Genomic DNA, 15,676 nt, shown 5'->3' with positions numbered 1-15,676 from the left:
AAGAGAAGTTTGGAGGGATGGAATCCAAGATGGTGGAAGGGATTGGGGGTCCATGGTAAGTTAGGAGTTGAGGGAGATAGTGGTGGGAATAGATTGTGAGAGGGAATCCCCAAGTTTGTTTGTTAGATTTAGAGGCAGGCAGGGAGGCTGTGGCAAGAGTGTACAGACAAGGAGGCCAGCCAGGGACAGTGTTGTCTAGAGTTTTGGAGAGGTAAGCAACAGGGCAAAGGTCGGTCCTAGGAAGTGTTTGTGTGTTTTGGAGGTGTAAGGATGGAAAGGTTTGTATAGATACGGGAGGTGAGGACTAGACCAGAAAGGAGAACAGTTTAAATTGGAGGAGTGCTTGTAGATGGGAGGAAGGTGGTCATGAGAAGGCCCAGAAGCTGCTTGGTATAGGGAGTGTATCAGGAGTGAGTATCTAGGGATCCATGAGTGGAGGAAATTGGCCATGAGGGCAGAGATGAGGAACAGAGATGGGCAAGGTGTTGTTCTAAAGTGAGGTGTTTATGGATTGGCATGAGAGAATCTTAGGTGACTTGGGGAGAGTTGAGCTTTGGAAGGTGAGATTTGGTAACCTCTGGAACTGAGGAAACTGAGGCGTGAGGTCGTGTCAGGTTGACTGTTAGAGAGGGGCTGCAAAGGAGGAGGTCGTCTATATACTGAAGCAGGCTGGAGGAAACAGGCAGGCAGGCCAGGCCCGTGGGGTCCGGAAAGGGCATATGGAAGGTGACCTTATGGTGGAGAGGGACAATGGTGGTGTTAATGGAGTGAAGGTCTTGGGTTAGGCAGGAGATTAGGTTTTTTGACAGTCAGTATGGGAATATTGTAGGCAGAAAAAGTGGGGCATAAAAACTGCTTGGATAAATGGATTGAATGATGGGCTTGAGGCCTAGGCAGAGACTTGTTAAGGGTGTTGGTGTTTGGAGATGTAGGCAGAAGGGTTTTTGAGTGTAATAGAGATAGGTTTATGATATGCAGCATATGTCTCTGGTAAAATGAAACAGTTTTTTGCTTATTACAATATAAAGCATATAACAGGTATACCACATAATTCTACAGGCCAAGCAGCCATGGAAAGATCAAATTGAACTCTAAAGGGTATGCTAAATAAACAGAAAGGGGTAACAAAACCCCCCAGAAATAGATTACATAATGCTTTATTAACTTTGAATTTGCTCAATGCTAGTGAGAAAGGAACAACAGCTGCGGAGACACATTGGATAATAATAATAATAATGAAACTACAGAATTAAATCAGCCTATATGCTTTAAAGATGTACTGACCTCAGAATGGAAACCAGGATATGTGTTACGTTAGGGATGAGGTTTTGCTTTTGTTCCTACAGGAGAAGATAAGCTGTGGATACCATCAAAATTGATAAAGGTTCGATTTGAACAAGAGAGACTTCTTAATTAGAAGAGGTGATAGCTCATCAACCAGCATGACCATCCAATTTAAACTAACTTATACCACTAACAAATGCCTTTTTATTTAATCAGATATAACTTGCCAAAAGGGAACCTCCTCAAAGTTAGGCTTAGAGAAGGGTTTTTGTTTTTGTCTTTCAGAATGAAGGCTAAGGAAACTGAAGAACACTGGACAAATGAGACATCTGAAAAAAAAGAACAAATCATCCAGAAAAAATGTCCCAAGCAGCAGAATAAACTGGCCTATTGGTATATATATATATATCACATATCTAACGGGATAAAATTTCATAAGTCTTCCTAAATGTTTGTTTCTGCTCTTCTCTACAGACACATAACACAAATGGTCTTTATATAGTCCCAGTTCAATTAAAAATTAAAGCTGGCTTTGGAGTTGGAGAATGGCTCTCTCTTTCTTTAAACCTAAGCATGTTGTTAAAAGAAAATGCAAAATCTCTGTATCATTTCAGAAGAGCCGCCTGATACGGGACAGAAGAAAAACCAAAATTAAGGGACGATTCTATTACTATTAATCTCATGATCCTTTGGTTTTATTTTGAATCTTTAAAACTTTCCTTAGGCCGGGCGGTGGTGGTGCACGCCTTTAATCCCAGCACTTGGGAGGCAGAGCCAGGCCGATCTCTCTTAGTTCAAGGCTAGCCTGGTCTACAGAGGAAGATCTAGGACAGGCACCAAAACTACACAGAGAAACCCTGTCTTGAAAAAAACAAAACAATTTTTTTTAGATTTATTTATTTATTTATGTATACAATTTTCTGTCTGCATGTATGCCTGCAGGCCAGAAGAGGGTGCCAGATTTCATTACAAATGGTTGTGAGCCACCATGTGGTTGCTGGGAATTGAACTCAATACCTTTGGAAGAGCAGCCAGTGCTCTTAACCGCTGAGCCATCTCTCCAGCCCCCAAAAAACTTTTCTTAAGGTATGATCTTTACATCAAAATTTATAAGATTAATATATATTGTTGGACCTCAAAGTTTAGGGTCTCAAGTAGGCGCCCCAAGAACCCAGACTCCAGTCCAGTTGATGCAACAGCATGAGGATTTATTAAGCTTCTATATAGAAGGGCAAACTCTGCTCCTAAGAGCAAGAGCCGCATCTTACTGCAGCCCCATGGGGGCTTTTAAAGGAAAAACCCATAAAACCCCACAAGATTACAATTCCCATACAGTTTCATTGCCTGATCACAGGGTAATCACAGAGGGGGTACAGTTACGTAAACCTCAAGGGCGGGAGTGGAGCTTACACACAGGTCACGGTGGTCCTTCCTGGAACACCTGCAACTATCCCAGTCACAGTTGAGCATATCTCTTAACAGAAATCTTTTTACATTGTTATATTGTTACAGGGGTGATTGAGTAGTGGCTGAGTCAGGTTGCCCTGGGAACTAGATTTTTAGTTTCTCATTTCCTGGTGCTTGAAGTTTCTCTCTTTCTGAGGCTTGGGGTGTAAGCCTGAAGGGCTAGGGTCTTTCAATATATATTGGTTTTTCAAGACAGGGTTTCTCTGTGTAGCTTTGTGCCTTTCCTGGATTTTGCTCTGTAGACCAGGCTGGCCTTGAACTCACAAAGCTCCACCTGCCTCTGCCTCCCGAGTGCTGGGATTAAAGGCATTTGCCACCACCGCCCAGTTATATTTTTAAAGTTTTTTGTTTGTTTTTTTCGAGACAGGGTTTCTCTGTGTAGGTTTGCGCCTTTCCTGGGTCTCGCTCTGTAGACCAGGCTGGCCTTGAACTTACAAAGATCTGCCTGGCTGTGCCTCCGAGTGCTGGGATTAAAGGCGTGCACCACCACCGCCCAGTCTAATATATATATTTTAAACTTTTGTCATGATATTAATGGTCATATAGAATACTAACTAATTCTAGAAAAAAAGGCTTCATCTAGCTTTCTGTACATGATTTTGGGTTTGAGTCTCTATCAGTTTTCTGCAGGGAACCAGGACCATGCCTAACAGCGACTTTGAAGTCTCCAAAAAGATGATGGGGCCCCACAACAATGATTCCATCAGGACTGTGATGACGCCACCAAGCTGACAAACACCATCCAAGGATCGGCTTTGGACTGCTGACTGCTCAGGACAGTATCGAGAAGTCTGACTGAGACTATCCAGCCTCACAGACTCGTCTAGCCAGGACTTGAGACAAGCCCTGCACTTTCGAATTATGCAGAGACTGGACAACAAATGATACAGGACTTGACAGTTAACTCAAAATTTTTCTTCTCAGGATCCCCTAAAGATGCCTTTGTCCCCAGACAGCAGGAAGTAATTTTAAGAACATGATGCCCACATTCCCAAGAGGTGGGGTGGGTGACTTTTGGCCTTTCTATGTGTTATAGTATTGTCATTATTTAGGATGGTTGGTTACAAGTTGTTAATTGATAATGGTCAGGAAGAAAGCTAAACAAAGGAGATTAGATTCAGGCTTCTTGTTTGAAAAAAAAAAGAGCTGGGCGGTGGTGGCACACGCCTTTAATCCCAGCACTTGGGAGGCAGAGGCAGGCAGATCTTTGTGAGTTCAAGGCCAGCCTGGTCTACAGAGCGAGATCCAGGAAAGGCGCAAACCTACACAGAGAAACCCTGTCTCGAAAAACCAAAAAAAAAAAAAAAAAAAAAGAAGAAGAAGAAAAAAATAGGATATAGATTATAGATAAGAGGTAGATTATTGAATGGGGGAGAAGATATAGAAATGATAGGATAAAAGGGTAGATTATTGAATCTATTCTGAAAAGAAAAAAGGGAGGATATGGAAATGATAAGATAAAAGTAAATTATTGAATCTACTTTTAAAAAGCAACTACTAGTTTTAAATATTTTACATTGGATTAGATTTTTGTATATTTTATACAAATTATGTATATTGACACAAATATAAGATGATTTTGTTAGAAAACATTGTACATATATTTCTATTCTTGTTCAAGGTATTGTACCTATACAGTTCATTTAACAATGTAATGCAAATTGCTAGTCCTTGAAAATTATTATTACCAACTAATTAGGATATAAAGAAATGCAGGTTAGTAGTTAGTCACCTATTACAATCAAACTGGTAATCAGGTTAGGTATGTTTTCAAGGTCAAACAGAGGTATATTGTAGATACACAGGTCATCTTCAAATACTTCAGAGATCTAGAGAATATAGCATTTAAGATGTTTTAATAATATAGATTCTTTTTTTCTTTTTATGATTATGAGACATGTCGGCTCCTGCAGCACCAATCTACTTCAGAGAAGATATGGGCATCAAAGAAACTCCATATGGAGTTAACTTCCTTTGTGGCAAAAGTTAGCCACTGGGCAAGAAATGCAGAAAGTCACTCACACTGTGCAGGCGGCACCCACGTGGACAGTTTTATTATTAAAGGGGGAGGGCAGAGGGAAGAGAGAGAGAGAGAGCAGAGGGAAGAGAGAGAAAGAGAGAGCAGAGGGAAGAGAGAGAAAGAGAGAGCAGAGGGAAGAGAGAGAGAGAGAGCAGAGGGAAGAGAGAGAAAGAGAGAGCAGAGGGAAGAGAGAGAGAGAGCAGAGGGAAGAGAGAGAAAGAGAGAGAGGGAAAGAGAAAGAGAGGGAAAGAGAGGAAAAGAAAGAAAGAGAGAGAAAAAGAGAAAGCGTAGCCTCATGTTAGGAGAGAGGGAGAGAGGAAGAAAGAAGAGAGAGAAGGGGGAGGGTTTTTTTCTTAAAGGCGACTTTACATAAGATGATGTGGTCAGGACACTGGGCAGGTCCCCAAGGGGCGGGTCTGAATGCTAACATTCTCTAATAAAGGGCCCCTCAAATGTTCTGACACAGGACCTTGTCCTTGTCTTGGCCAGTTCCATTTTTGTCCCTCTGGTCTGTTCCCTCTTGTTATTTCTCTTTCCCAGTGGATATGAAATCCCAGGAACAGGGGTGCACAGATATCTCAGTGGTTAAGGGCATTAGCTGGCTGTTCTTACAGAGGACCCAAGATTTGATTGACAGCACCCACCATAGACAGTGGCCCACTGTCTATGACTTCAGTTCTAAGGAATCCGATCCTTCTTCTGGCCTCCATGGGCACAAGGCACACAGATGGTTCGTGGAACTACATACAGGCAAAACAGTCAGCACATAAATCAAATAATCTTTTTTTAAAAGTACATGTAGGTAAACACACTCATACATATACATTTTTAAAAAAACTCCAGGATCAGCAAGCCCTGCAGACAAGCATCTTATGCTTAGAACCAAAACTTTCCCCAAGGCCAGATGGGGAGATGAACATCTGTAATGGCAGCACTCAGGAGGCTGAGGCAGGAGAGATCTGGAGAGCTGCCAGGGCTGCATAGCAAGACCCTGTTACAAACAAAACACATCTGCCACTCAAGTATGAAAGATCCCAGCAGGAGCTGGCAGAACCAGGTCTTAGACAATGATAGACCAACCCACAGCCTGGCCTGGCCAGAGCCAACACCCTCTGCAGCCATCAGTATGGGGAAGTCAGTTTTCTTCAACTACTAGGCCTACCAGCTTCCCATCTGGGCACTGAAGTAATCCTCAGCCCTCATGCAATCCCTTGCCCAGGATGGTAAGGACAAAACAGGCTGCAGAAGAGCATGGAACTCACGCACACACCCTGGGATAAACAGTGATTGGGCATTTGCTTTGGGGTGGTGCTGTCTTCCTCTCCCTGTCTCAGAGGGCCCAGGGACCAGCGCAACCTCAGACAAGAGGTCTTGGAGGACACTAAGTTATATGTGTTTGGGTTTGGGGTGGTGCTGACCCTGCTTCCAGGTCCAGCTTCTCAGTGAATTCAAAGAGCATGTGACATTTTACCAATATAATGTGGTGGTATTGTGTTCCCCAAAATACTGTGTATCCTAATAAACTTATCTGGGGTCAGAGAACAGAAAAGCCACAATATTAAACATAGAGGTTAGGCAGTGGTAGCACACGCCTTTAATCCTAGCATTCCAGAGACAGAAATCCCTCTGGATCTCTGTGAGTTCAAGGCCACATTGGAAACAGCCAGCCATGGTGACTCATGCCTTTAATCCCAGAAAGCAGCCTTTAATCCCAGGGAGTGGTGGTAGAAAGCAGAAAGGTTTATAAGGCGTTGAGGACCAGAAACTAGAAGCAATTGGCTGGTTAAGCTTTCAGGCTTTGGAGCAGCAGTTGAGCTGAGAGCCATTGGGATGAGGACACAGAGGCTTCCAGTCTGAGGAAACAGGACCAGCTGAGGAACTGGCAAGGTGAGGTATCTGTGGCTTGTTCTGTCTCTCTGATCTACCAGCATTGACCCCAATAACTGGCCTCGGGTTTGATTTTATTAGTAAGAACTTTTTAAGATTCATGCTACAATATAATGTATATTAAATACATCTTTGCACATAAACACACACATATATACACTAATTGAATGAAAACAATGAGGACATGACTACATCTAGGTACAGTTGAGGAGAAGGTTTATTGTAGATGTGAGGGAGAAAACAGCCAGAGGCATCTGAAAGGGTCCACACTGAACTGGGCCAGCCGAATAAACTGGACCATAAGGTGGGGTGGTGAGAGCGGAAGAGTGAGGAACCAGGAACCGAGGAGACCAAGAGGTCCAAGAGAGCAAGAGGACACATAGCCAAAACGGCTGATTCTGTAGAGAAGAGAGGCTGGGGGAAGAGAGGTGGAGCCCATGGGCTGGAGAGGTTGAGGGTAGGGGAGCTCTGGAACAGGTTTTGGTGATGCTGAGAGACACTGGTGGCCAGCATCCAATCCACTCTGAGATACACGCGCACGCGCACGCACGCACTCACGCACACACGCACCTCAGTTATCCATCTGTCTTGGGTTTCTTTGAGACCTAATCCTTATTTCTGAAAAAGCAAGGGTCAGTGGCTGGATCTCAGGAGTAGACCAATTTCGTTGCATGACTGAGGTAGTGTGGGCTCTGGCCTCAACTTTGTAAGAATTAGATTAACTGGTTACGGCATGGTGATAAGTGACACTTTTAATCTCAGCGCTCATGAGGCAGAGGCAGGAGGATCTCTGAGTTAGAGGCCAGCCTGGTCTACATAGAGAAGCTAAGATGGTGAGATCATGTCTTAAAAAAAGTTAAATAAAAGCAAGCATTAGTGCTTAATAAAGTTTTGATTTTCCACCAAGGGGTTGCAGTGGGGGAGAAGCAAACCTCTGGATATTTCCCATCTAGAGTCTACATGAGTATTTCAATCTCTTGTGAAAAGTTGGTCTTATTACTTTTATGGGGGGAGGGAGTCTAGGCTACCTGTTTATTCATATTAAGCTGATGACAGAGTCTCACTACCTAGTTCAGATTGGCCTCCAACTAAAAGCAATCCTCTTGCCTCAGCCTCTTGTGTGCTTATTACAGGCATGTGCCTGTACCGAATTTGCCTATTTATAGTTATTTCTTCCTATCATGAAGCTGAATGAAAGACAAAAAGAAATAAAAAGGAGGACATGGCTGTTTCTAGGTATGGCGGAGGGAAAGTTTATTGTCGATTAAAGGGAGACATAGTCAGAGGCAGAGACATCTGGGAGAGTCCAGAGTGGACAGGACCCTGAGCCAGGCTATGTAAGGAGAGGGGGGAGGTGTGGTGGTTTGAAAGAAAATGTCTTTTAAAGGAAGTGGCACTATTGTGGCCTTGTTGGAGGAAGTGTGTCACTATGGAGCCAGGCTTTGTGGTCTTATGTATGCTCAAGCCACACCCAGTGAGACAGTCTACTTCCTGTTGCCGGCTACATGTAGCAGCTCCTCTCCACCATTTTGCCTCCCTGCCCACTGCCATGCTACCTGCCCTGATGATACATGATGAGACTGAACCTCAGAGACTGTGAGCCACAACCTCAATTAAATGTTTTCCTTTATAAGAATTGTTGTGGTCATGGCGTCTCTTCACAGCAATGGAAACCCTAACTCCGACAGATTGGGAGGGAGGAGAGCTGGGAGAGTAAAGGGTAGACGAATAAAAGGCCTGGGTAACCAAAATGGCGGGTTTATTATAGGGACAGGCAGTCCAGCCCCTGAACTAGAGAAGTTTAGGGTATGAAGAACCAGCCTTAAGCCGTTTTTTAGTAAAGACAAACTAGGCTCATTCCTGTTTATGATTAAACCTGTTTCTCAAAGATTCGGCTATGATGTACCTGTAACTTCAACTACAAAAGGTTCTATACTGTATGTTCCAGGAATGGCAATCATGTCTTTGTTTCAAAACGTTGTTTATAACCATCTCACAACCCTACCTTTGTTTCTAAAGGTTGTTATGACTACCTGTTGTTATGCCCACCTTACAACCATGTCTTTGTTTTAAGAGGTCCTTAGGACTAACTTGTTATGAGTTTCTACTCCTTTAGTCTTGCCTATTTTGCCTACCAAATCCCCCATTTGGAAACTCCCTACCTCTGAGCCATAAAAGCCTTGTCTTCCTCACATCCATGGCTGACCACTCAAACCCCACCTTAGGGGGAGGTAGCCAGTGTACACAGATAAAAAAGCTTGCTTTGATTAATTGCTTGCTTCAATTAATTTGACCATGATGATTTGGGTCTTTCTCTTCCCATCTTTGGGATTAACAGGTAGGGAACATGGTATATTAGCCATACCCTGTGGTCCGTCCCAGATAGGGACTGCGAGATGCTGGGAGAACCTGGTTGCCAGGTCGACTTTGGTATGTTAAATAGATACTTCACCTACTTGTCCTAGGTTTGAGACCTAACAGAAGCTTTATTTTGTGAGGGGCTGAGGCTGTAGCTGTGGCTGGATGCTTACGTAGCACATGTAACACCCTGGGTTTAGTTTTGGACTCACTGCTATAAGTGAACTTATTTTTATGACATTTATTTATGCATTGTGTGTGTTTGAGTAAGCACGTGTGGCGAGGTGCTTACAATTTTGGGAGATCAGGGAATTGAACTCAGGTCCTCAGACTCAGTGGCAAGCACCTTTACCTGCTGAACCATCTTGTCATCCCCAAATTTAACTTATTTAGAACCGATATGCAGGGCTGGAAGTGGATCTGCTATTGCAACAATGGGGAAGTGTAGCCGGAAATCAAAAGTTCAAGGTCATCCTTGGAATATGAGACCCTGTCTCGAAAATCAAAACAAAAAAAAGTAGAGAACTTTAGACAATTCAAAAAGGTAAAAACATGCTTCATTAGTCATGTGTGAAAAGACAAAATAACTTTCCGGAACATTTTTCTGAGAGTCCTAGAGAGGAACTACCGAAAAAGACTCACTTCCGGTAAATGTGCCACTTCCGGACGAGGCCACTCATTTGGTGGCTCCCGGCGGACCGGAAGTCTGTCACCCCTCCCGGCCCGCCTATTTCCGGAAGTGACGTGCAGTGGGGTTGCCGGAAGAAGTGGCGAAGTTACTTTTGCTTTGCGCTCAGCCTGTGTTGTTGCTCCGAGCTGCTCCCAGGCTTCTGAAGTTACTTCCGAAGTGCTGAGGGGAGCAGCTGTGGGTGCGGACACAGAGGCAAGTGCGCAGGGGCCGGCGGAGCGGGCGGGGCCGGGCCGGGTGCGCGGGCTGCCGCGGGTCCCGCTCAGCGCGCGCCTCCTTCCCTCGCTCTGCCGCAGCTCCCGCCTTCCGAGGCCGTTTCCAGGGCAACGGAGTTGGCGACCCCACGCCCCACCGCCTCAAGACCGCCAGTGCAGTCATGAGCCCCGCCTCCCCCTGGTGCTCGGAGAGGGGCGGGGTTTGGAGTGAGGTAGGCGTGGCTCCAGGGGGCGGGTATGGTGTAGGGGAAGCATATGATTGGTGAGTGGGACAGATGGGGCGGGGCATGGTGTAGCTGAAGTCTGAAGTTTCTTGAGCGGTGGTCGTTACTCTTTGGGGTGGGGCCTGGATCATTGCGGGGGGACGACTTAGGGGTGTAGAGAGGGAACGGATAGGGAAAGCATGATTGGAGAATAGGGGCGTGGCCTGAACACTAATGGGGGCGTGGCATTGGGAAGTTGGTTGGCTGATAGGCGGCCCGTGGAATAGTGGAAGCCTAAGGGGCGGGCCTAGAGTTAAGTGGGTGGAGCTTGGAGGCAGGCGCATGGAGGGCGTGACATATAAAAGCCTATGATTGGCTTCTGGGGAATGGTATGGGCGGGACCTAGACAGGAGCCGGGAAAACTCTGGGTATGTGCCCAAGAGTGGGAAGGGAGGGCCAAGGGACCTGATGGGAGGGGTAAGATCTGGGGTCTGTATTGGGGCAAAACCTTGAAGAAACCTATGGTAGGAGGGTATGGGTTGTGGCCTGATGGGTGGGGCTGGTCAAAGTTAGGGTTGCTTATGATTGCGCAGTGGGTGCACACAGAAGAAGAATTTGAGAATTGTTGGGCTCTCTTAGTGTTAAAGCAGTGGAAACTGTCATGGGAGGTCATGATTCATAGAGAGGAGGAGGGAGCAGTGGGCTGGGCTGGAGCTGAAGTGGGCGGGCATTGTTGAAATCGGCCGGATGTTTGTAGGGACTAGAATTGGGAGTATATATGGAAGTAAAAACACTGAGGTGTGGTGGCACAGCCCTCTAGTGCCAGCGCTTGATAGGCTGAGGCAGGAGTGCCGAATATCCCAAGACTGGGTAGGGTAATGAGTTCCAGGATGTGGCAGGCAGAGGCCGGAGATGTTCAGCCACATAGTTCGGTTAGCCTGGGCTGCATGAGATCATATCACAAGAGTCCTGCGTGTTGGAAGGAGAGGCACCCTTATCATGACCTGTAATTGGCTGGGTTCCCTGCGTCCCAACAGGCTGCTTCGTGACCCACCATGTCTTCCTCCACAAGTTCTCTGGATACTCCAGTGCCTGGTGAGTGACCCACTTCCCCTGCAGGGCCCCTCCCACGGTGCCGGAGAAGCTCACCGTCCCTCTTCCTTCCTCTAGGGAATGGTTCCCCTCAGCCCAGTACCTCCTCCGCTTCGCCCACCATCAAGGAGGAGGGGCTGGAGACCGATGCCCCTCCAGGCCCCGAAGGGTCCAGCTCTGCCTACATCGTAGGTGAGATGGGGAGACAGGCGGGCCTCTCCTTCCTTTCCCCTTGACTCCTCGGACTCACTCTTGGGCCTACCGACTGTCTGTCTTCCCCTTGGCGTCGCAGCCCTGTCCTCACACCCTCACTTCGGGACGTCCCACGGCCTGTCCCCAGGCTGCTGTCTCTCTTTGTCACTCTCTCTCTCATGGCCTCTGCTCACCCCAAGTCATCTTAGAGCCAGAGGATGAGCCGGAGCGCAAGCGGAAGAAGGGTCCGGCCCCGAAGATGCTGGGCCACGAGCTGTGCCGCGTGTGTGGGGACAAGGCATCGGGCTTCCACTACAATGTGCTCAGTTGCGAAGGCTGCAAAGGTTTCTTCAGGCGCAGCGTGGTCCACGGCGGGGCCGGGCGCTATGCCTGTCGGGGCAGTGGAGCCTGCCAGATGGACGCCTTCATGCGGCGCAAGTGCCAGCTCTGTCGGCTGCGTAAATGCAAGGAGGCTGGCATGCGGGAGCAGTGTGAGTGGGGGGGGAGTACGTGAAGGCGGAGGCTGGCATGCGGGAGCAGTGTGAGTGGGGGGGAGAAGGGGAGGCTGGCATGCGGGAGCAGTGTGAGTGGGGGGGGAGTACGTGAAGGCGGAGGCTGGCATGCGGGAGCAGTGTGAGTGGGGGGGGAGTACGTGAAGGCGGAGGCTGGCGTGCGGGAGCAGTGTGAGTGGGGGGGGAGTACGTGAAGGCGGAGGCTGGCATGCGGGAGCAGTGTGAGTGGGGGGGAGAAGGGGAGGGGGGAGTACTTCAAGGCGGGGTACACCACTGAGGCCGGCTGTCCTGCAGGCGTGCTTTCTGAGGAGCAGATTCGGAAGAAAAAGATTCAGAAGCAGCAGCAGCAGCAGCAGCAGCAGCAGCAGCCGCCGCCGCCCGCGACTGAGCCAGCATCAAGTGGCACAGCCCGGCCTATAGCCTCCCCTGGCACTTCGGAAGTGAGTGGCTCTGGGGACGGCGAAGGTGTCCAGCTGACGGCGGCACAAGAGCTGATGATCCAGCAGTTGGTTGCCGCACAGCTGCAGTGCAACAAACGTTCCTTCTCGGACCAGCCCAAAGTCACGGTACTGCCTTGCGCAGCCCAGTGGGCAGAGCCCCCTTGGCCGGGGAGGGTTTCGCAGGGCATGCAAAAGAGTCCCATGTGACCCTGGTCTCCTGTCCCAGCCTTGGCCCTTGGGTGCAGACCCTCAGTCCCGGGATGCTCGCCAGCAGCGCTTTGCCCACTTCACCGAGCTGGCCATCATCTCAGTCCAGGAGATTGTGGACTTTGCCAAGCAGGTGCCAGGGTTCTTGCAGCTGGGCCGGGAGGACCAGATCGCCCTCCTGAAGGCATCCACCATTGAGGTAATGGCCAGGCTTTAGGACAGAGACCAGAGCTGGATGTCGTGCAAGTCGGTCCTAACCCTTGTGGGGTGTGGTCAGCAGGTGTTCCAGTCCTAACGAGATAGCTAGAGCGGCCAGTGAGCCAGCCGGGAGAAAAGGGAAATGGGCTGAGGTAGAAAATGACAGGATGAGGTTAGATGGACTGTTAGAGGAAATATGCCCCGAGACTTTTCAAAGGAATGCCTATTTGAGCCAAAGCAAGGATAGTGAGGAATGTTGAGTGTCGACTGTATGCAAAACTGTGTTCTAAGCGTCAAAACGCTAGCTGGTGCCTCGTGATTATGTGGGGCAAGTGTCCTTGGATGGGGCAGTGGGTGGCAGAGTTGGCCTGGCAGAGGGGTGGCAGGCAGTTGGTCTTCGCACATGTGACTTGGGCGCAGCTGAAGAGCCCTGTACCTTGTCATCTTCAGATCATGTTGCTGGAGACAGCCAGACGCTATAACCATGAGACAGAATGCATCACGTTCCTGAAGGACTTCACCTACAGCAAGGATGACTTCCACCGCGCAGGTTTGTGGAGGGCACTGGCGCAGGGTCCTGGTGTTTCTGCCCCATTGGACCTCCAGGTTGGGCACTGGCAAGACCATGTTCGTCAAAGCCAGATGCATGGGGAAGCCTTTGCTGTCACCTGGCACCCTGGTAGGAAATCAGGAAGGAGCACCCACTCCTAAGGCTGACTCATGGGGCTCTGTCCTGGGGAGGTCACCTGGCTGTCTGCCTGGGAGTAGGACATCTGGGCCGATTGCCACCCAGTGTGAACAGAGGCTTGCTCACTCAGCACTGGGCTCCCCATCCCTTCTCCCCAGGATGACTTTCAGTATCCTTAGGCATCCACTTCCAACCCTGACTTTCTTCTTTAGGCTCCAGCCCTTCCACTATACAAGAAAGTCCTAGGATTCTTCCGGTGCGAGCTTAGCAGGGCAGGTGTTGGGGGGAAAGAATTTGCCCTAAGGCTCCTAGGGCAAAGGCCCCGTAGCCAGGCTTGAAGTAACCATACGGAGCCCCAGGCAGTCAGGCCTAGGAAGATAGGATGGAAAGACAGTAGGCATCCCACCCCCAGCTCTTGCACTGCTTGGCCCCAGGCTCAGCCACTCCTGCCTGGGTCCTCACAAGGACCGGTGGTTCTCTGCTGCTACTCTCCTAACATGTCTGTCCTTACAGCAGCCCACGGTGCTCCCATCAGCTCCCATACTCCCTCTGCTAGGACAGGACATCCTCCTTTGCCTTGGTCCATCCTCTCTCCCAGGCACTGGCTACCTTGCTCTGAATTTGCCCATCAGCACAGTCCAGCAGGGCAGCCTAGAAATTGTTATCCTTTACAGAGAAGGGGTGTATTGTGTTGGGTTCTAAATCACTCTCCTCCAAGGCCTGGCACACAGTAGGTACACTTAATAATAGTTATGAGTAAGTCATAGCATAGCTGAGTCTGAGCAGTGGGAGTACCTAGGCGTTTACAGTGTGGCCTAGCCTGCCTCCTTCCCCTCTGCCTCCATGAGGACAGATCTGGGACCTGAGAGGATGTGACCTTCCAGGGTCTGTGGGAGGGAAAGGGTGTGGGTGCTGTCTTGGTGGTATGTAACAGACACTCACAGGGTCCGCACTAGGAGGGAGCAGGAGTAACTGTCACTGGCTGTTTTCACCGTCTGAGTACCCGGGACTAGGGTCAGGGTGTAAAGCTGGTGTGGGACCGCCACTCTTGCAGGCTTGCAGGTGGAGTTCATCAATCCCATCTTCGAGTTTTCTCGGGCCATGCGCCGGCTGGGCCTAGACGATGCAGAGTATGCCCTGCTCATTGCCATCAACATCTTCTCAGCGGACCGTCCCAACGTGCAGGAGCCCAGCCGTGTGGAGGCGCTGCAGCAGCCCTACGTGGAGGCGCTCCTCTCCTATACCCGCATCAAGCGGCCGCAGGTATGGGAGCTGCCGTCCCTAGCGGGCAGGCTTGGTGCTGGGGTTAGGTGGTACCCGTTGGGGCGTGCTGAGCCTAGGAGGTCAGAGATGTCCCAGCCTCTGGGTTGGGTTCGCGGTTGGTTGTCTAGACTCAGCGCGCCTCCCCAGCAGCACCTACCTGCCTCTTTTTTCCCTGTAGGACCAGCTCCGTTTCCCACGCATGCTCATGAAGCTGGTGAGTCTGCGCACCCTGAGCTCTGTGCACTCGGAGCAGGTCTTTGCACTGCGGCTCCAGGACAAGAAGCTGCCGCCTTTGCTGTCTGAGATCTGGGATGTACATGAGTAGGGGCCGCCATGAGTGCCCCAGCTTGGTGGCATCTTCTTGCAGATGGACGCTTTGCCTTTCCTCATGGGGTGGGAGGACATGGTCACGGCCCAGCTCTGAGGGGCTCAGCCTCAAGCCCAGTGGCAGTTGGCATCAGGAGGCCCCTCCCCACCCACCGAGTCTTCCAGGAGGGGTGAGGGTCACAGGTCTTAGCCTTTGACCTTCCCAGCTGCCCTCCCACCCAGCTTACACCTCAGCCTACCACGCCATGCACCTTGACTGGAGAGGTGAGGGCTGGTGTCTCCCCACAGTTGGGAGACCACAGGTCCCCTCTTCTGCCCCTTTTATTTAATAAAAACAAAATCAAAAACAAGGAAATAAAGTCTGAGTACAAGCCAGCCCTGAGCCCAGTGTGAGAAGTAGGAGGGGTGGCCACCTCCTTGCCCAGGTGACTCCTTGGTTCAGACTCTAGGTTCAGACCACGGGGTGGGGGTGGGGTGCAAACGAGGACAAGGTGTCCTTACACAGCGTAGTTCGGGCTCTGGAGGCCAGAGGGCAAGGTGGGTGGAGCTGTAGGGAAGGGAGAGGAGCTTTATGGGGAAGGTGTGCAGAGGACACTGGCTAGGGGCAGGTTTCCAAGTTGGGAACTGAGCATCTG

At 49.4% G+C, this 15,676-nt stretch overlaps 1 protein-coding gene across 2 annotated transcripts; it reads left to right on the top strand.

Moving 5' to 3' along the window:
• The first annotated feature begins 10,001 nt into the window (after positions 1–10,001).
• Nr1h2 (nuclear receptor subfamily 1 group H member 2) lies at positions 10,002–15,416 on the top strand. 2 transcript variants are annotated; one of them, XM_059253430.1, is made up of 8 exons: positions 10,002–10,131; positions 11,160–11,406; positions 11,616–11,897; positions 12,213–12,484; positions 12,585–12,764; positions 13,214–13,313; positions 14,506–14,714; positions 14,893–15,416. In XM_059253430.1, exons 3-8 carry the CDS (start codon positions 11,666–11,668, stop codon positions 15,037–15,039), a joined length of 1,140 nt encoding a protein of 379 aa, XP_059109413.1. In that variant the 5' UTR covers positions 10,002–10,131; positions 11,160–11,406; positions 11,616–11,665; the 3' UTR covers positions 15,040–15,416. The 2 variants fall into 2 exon arrangements, with proteins under 2 accessions (XP_059109413.1, XP_059109412.1); XM_059253429.1 differs by having other exon boundaries at positions 11,607–11,897.
• Positions 15,417–15,676: the final 260 nt, after the last annotated feature.

The sequence above is a fragment of the Peromyscus eremicus genome, chromosome 1 (assembly GCF_949786415.1).
Source record: "Peromyscus eremicus chromosome 1, PerEre_H2_v1, whole genome shotgun sequence".
NCBI classification, from domain to species: Eukaryota; Metazoa; Chordata; class Mammalia; order Rodentia; family Cricetidae; genus Peromyscus; species Peromyscus eremicus.
Note: the sequence above shows the minus strand (reverse complement) of the source record. Positions and strands in the feature narration are given on the sequence as shown.

Bases quoted from the DNA above. Each gene is read 5' to 3' on its own strand.
- Nr1h2 (XM_059253430.1), top strand. From the start codon at position 11,666: ATGCTGGGCCACGAGCTGTGCCGCGTGTGTGGGGACAAGGCATCGGGC. The intron at 12,765-13,213 runs GTAATGGCCAGG...TGTCATCTTCAG, and splicing joins TGAAGGCATCCACCATTGAG to ATCATGTTGCTGGAGACAGC. The intron at 14,715-14,892 runs GTATGGGAGCTG...TTTTCCCTGTAG, and splicing joins CCCGCATCAAGCGGCCGCAG to GACCAGCTCCGTTTCCCACG.